This window comes from Topomyia yanbarensis, unplaced genomic scaffold (genome assembly GCF_030247195.1).
Source record: "Topomyia yanbarensis strain Yona2022 unplaced genomic scaffold, ASM3024719v1 HiC_scaffold_186, whole genome shotgun sequence".
Lineage (NCBI taxonomy): Eukaryota > Metazoa > Arthropoda > Insecta > Diptera > Culicidae > Topomyia > Topomyia yanbarensis.
The window spans coordinates 68,379-72,206 of record NW_026683367.1 but is presented as its reverse complement, the minus strand read 5'-3'; the positions used below and the strand labels follow the sequence as shown (position 1 = coordinate 72,206).

The 3,828-nt window shown below is 44.4% G+C and overlaps 1 protein-coding gene across 1 annotated transcript; it reads left to right on the top strand.

Moving 5' to 3' along the window:
• Window positions 1-5: 5 nt before the first annotated feature.
• Window positions 6-3,498, top strand: LOC131694886 (regulator of G-protein signaling loco-like; the record flags this gene model as incomplete). The annotated part of the gene is made up of 2 exons (XM_058983402.1): window positions 6-2,147; window positions 3,475-3,498. Coding segments are annotated over 2 exons (2,166 nt in total), but the record flags the coding sequence as incomplete, so codon positions are not given.
• Window positions 3,499-3,828: the final 330 nt, after the last annotated feature.

Below are 3,828 nucleotides of genomic sequence, written 5' to 3'. Positions count from 1 at the left end.
TGAGTGGGAATGTTCCTGCAGCAGATTTGGTCGGAACCTGCGAGAGTGCGGCGGCTATTGTTGTAAACGATTCTCCAACGGCGTATAATGTTATTCATAGTCCGAATGCAAGTAGCAGCTGTGATATTTCTAATGTCAGTGCGATGGTACGACTGATACAACTTAATCAGGATCAAGATGAAGTGCGAGCAGGTTCGTCACGAAATCAGCCAGGATCTGAGATTTCACTGGAGTATAAGGCTGTCGTTGGGTATCTCGGAACTATAGAGATGCCTAAACAGATTGCTACAAGTTCCAAGCTACAAACCGTTAGGAGTTGCATTAGAAAGATGCGTCATGAGAAACGCTGTCCGACAACGGTTTTAATGACAATACTTCCGTCTTGTTTGAATCTCATAAACACAAGCAATGCCATTATAGCTAAATATTCATCGGTTAGACTTAGTTACGTGAGCAGCAGCAGCGAAAATGATAATCGTTATTTTGGATTGGTTACATCGGCAATATACGCTGATGGTCTAATGTGCGAAAATTCGGATATCCTAAATCAACGGAAGGACGTTGTGATATCCAACAGTTGTCATGTTTTTGTGATTGATTCAAAGCTAGTTGATCATGCGTTTCATCTCGAGAAGGCCGATTTGTTTAAAATAGTGTGCACAAAGGATCCAATCACTAACCTTTGCTTAGAATTTCCTAGCAGCTCGGAGTACGTTGTCAGTCTAATTCGCAGCATGTATAATCTGAAAGCACCCGTGAAGCCGGAAGGAGCCCCATGCAGTAGGCCTCCTGTTGCTAGAAGCCTTAATCTAGATCAACCAGTTCGTCCCTATCCGCGAGCTCTAAATGATGCAAGGATGAATGGTAGGGCTGTGGAAGATCCTCACGACTTGCTGGCGTCAAATTCTCCACAGCCGAGCAACCACAGCGAAATCACTACAACGTCCAGTAATTCTGATTCAGGCATAGGTTTCCACAACGACTGTCGAAACATATCGGACCGGATTCTCGTTGTTGATTTTCCGGGTATCCCAAATCACCAGCAGATAGGTAATGTGCGAGCACACTTTCGCAAGTCACATCCATTCGGTCCACCCGTGCGTCCAGTTGGAATTATCAACGAACTACCTCCGAAATTAGATCCAATCCGTAATATTCGATGTACAGGTCGATCGGAACCTAGTCTTCAAATTTATCACGGTAAATCAAAATCCGCTGACTACAATTATCCAATGGCCTGTGGCATAGACCGACTCACCGTTCGAGCCCGCCCAGATCCAAAATCCTTTATTTCGGACCGTTCCCCTAGTAAGGACAACGCTCTGAACAACCTCAGCCAGCAATCCCCTGTAAAGTACGAGCAGATTTACCCAAATCTACCAAGTCAACTGGATAGTTGGACCGCTGGCAAAACAGTGGATGAGCTAGGTAATGTTGTTCAGGAACGTCCGATCGATGTCCCTAAACTGGAAGAGGTTTTCCATGATCTCGAACGCTATAACAGTGATAACGTGAAAAACAGTCTACTGGCTGCTCGATCCTGTGACGATATGATCCTGTCGTTCGACAAAGAAATCTTCGAACCGAAAGTTCAACTATCCGCCGATGATCTGACACTGATGGCAAAGAAAGAAATGGACCCCGTCGGAGACGAACACGTGTTCCTACAACCGGCGAAACCGATCAAACGTTCGAAGAAAGCCTGTTCACATAAAAGTAAGCAGAGTGGCCCACCGGATGACGCTTCCATTGGATCTTCATCAAACCGTTCGTCGCAGCACAGCGGTACCGGCGGTGGAGATAAACTGATGTCGTACAAACTTAGCCCTAAGGTGTTCGGTTTAGCTCGGCCAATGTCGATGAGTTTTGAAAACGTATCCAGCGTCGGCACCACCGGTGTTGAAGTAGATAAAGTGCGCAAAAACGAGAAGGAGGAACACAACGGTGAACGAAGAAGTCGGCCGTCGAAGAGGCTTAGTGGTGGGTTCTCTGCTATTTGGGGTAGTTTGCAGGAACTGAGATCGGGTCTGAAGCATGAAGATAGTGCAATGAACATGGAACGGAGTGATAAAGTGACTAGAAAACAGCAGGAACGTCGACTGATTCTGGAAGGGGCCTACAGTGAACCGGATCTACGCTATGATGAGGTAAGAATCAATTGGAGATTTGTTTTTTCAGGAAATGGGTCAATGAACCATAATCGCCTACGCCAAAAGATAAGACTAACGAATCCAAAATTTTTAGAAACGTGTCCAATGGAAAATATACAGAAAGCGAATTGCTGAAACTTCGGAAATTTGCTCTCTGTCTATTTTCCATTGGACACGTTCTTGAAAAACCTTGAAAAAAGGGAGAAGCATGACTCACGTCAAAAGCTAGGATTATATCCAATTTTTTTTATCGATCGCAGCAGGAAAGAGAAAGAATGTTTGTCCGACACTTGTTATTACTGGTACTGTTGTGCACTCCACAAGTGTCACGCGAGGAGCGAGTTTAAGTTTATTTCACAACTCTGCTCGTTGAACTCCACAAATTTCTTCGCAACCAGCTGACTGATCAGTTCTACAACGGGTTCCAGAACGTACAGTTCGTCCTTCAATGCAGTCTTGACACTTTTACATTGTCCGCCAACATCGAACATGACCTGCCCCGCCTACGTCGGCCTTTTTGACATCTGCGAGTGTTAAGCTCAAAACCGCACGCGTCTTTGACGCCATAAAAATGACCGATCGCTAGATATGACACGTTGACCTGCTATCGACAATCCATCTCGATAGACGATTGTCCGGCATAAAGAAAACTGCACGTCCAGCTCCATGATCTTGTTGCTTCTTCGCATTTTTGATCTTCAAACATCTTCTCTTATCATTTCGGCTTTTATTCCATCAACTTTTTGTTGCCAACCATCTCTTACAGCTCATTTTGAAGTGTTCAATTTGATTATGAAAGGGGCACACTTTTTCCTTCTGTTCACCTCTCGCATCCGATTTCATCGCCTTAATATGTACTGACTGTACTCGTTCAACCAGCTTGCTTTCACCGAATCGACAGTCCAGTCTGCGTCCATCCACGTTTACACTTTGTACGAACGTACGAATCAACGGAAGAACACTGCGATCTGCAGCGGCGCATCCGTCTTGTGCACGACAGCTGCTACCTTATCGCACAATAAATTCCTCCGCGTCCACTTTAATATGTATGCGCACTGCTAAGCATATCTTAATAATGCATCATAGTGGATATCGCTGCTCCTTTTTTATGGCTCTTCTTGAACGCATTCCACATTCCCTTGAACTGTTCGCACCGTTAACAAGCCTGAAACGATTCTCTTCCAGAAACAGTCAAATATTAGCCTGAGCCCTTTGGTCCTTATTTCGCCACTCGTTCGTCACTTCATTCGGTTCGCCGCGTCACTATGAGTCAGAGATCAGAGATCAAAGAACCAGAACTCGTTCGGATCTCCCACTCTCCCAGATTGTCGCGGCATTAAATCCGTAGATTTACTCTGCACTCAAAAAAGAAAGAAGTATTGTAGTGTTGTTCATCCCATTTAGCGATTGTGTGCCCAAACTCAATTCTGAGTCCAAGATGTGTTCATTAATGAAATGTTAGTTAGTACTCCATAAATGCTTCTAACAGTAGGCAGTATTTTTAATATACAACAGCAGTAAAAAGTATTTTCAGGTCATAGTGGCAATAGCCGTACATTTTTCCAAAAGTGAATGGTTCGAGAGCGTCGTTTCGAGCAAAGGAGACCGTTTAGCTGCGCGTGATTTGTGTCCCGTTTATTTTGTTAAAAACACTGTTTCTCCTATAATATTTGGAACA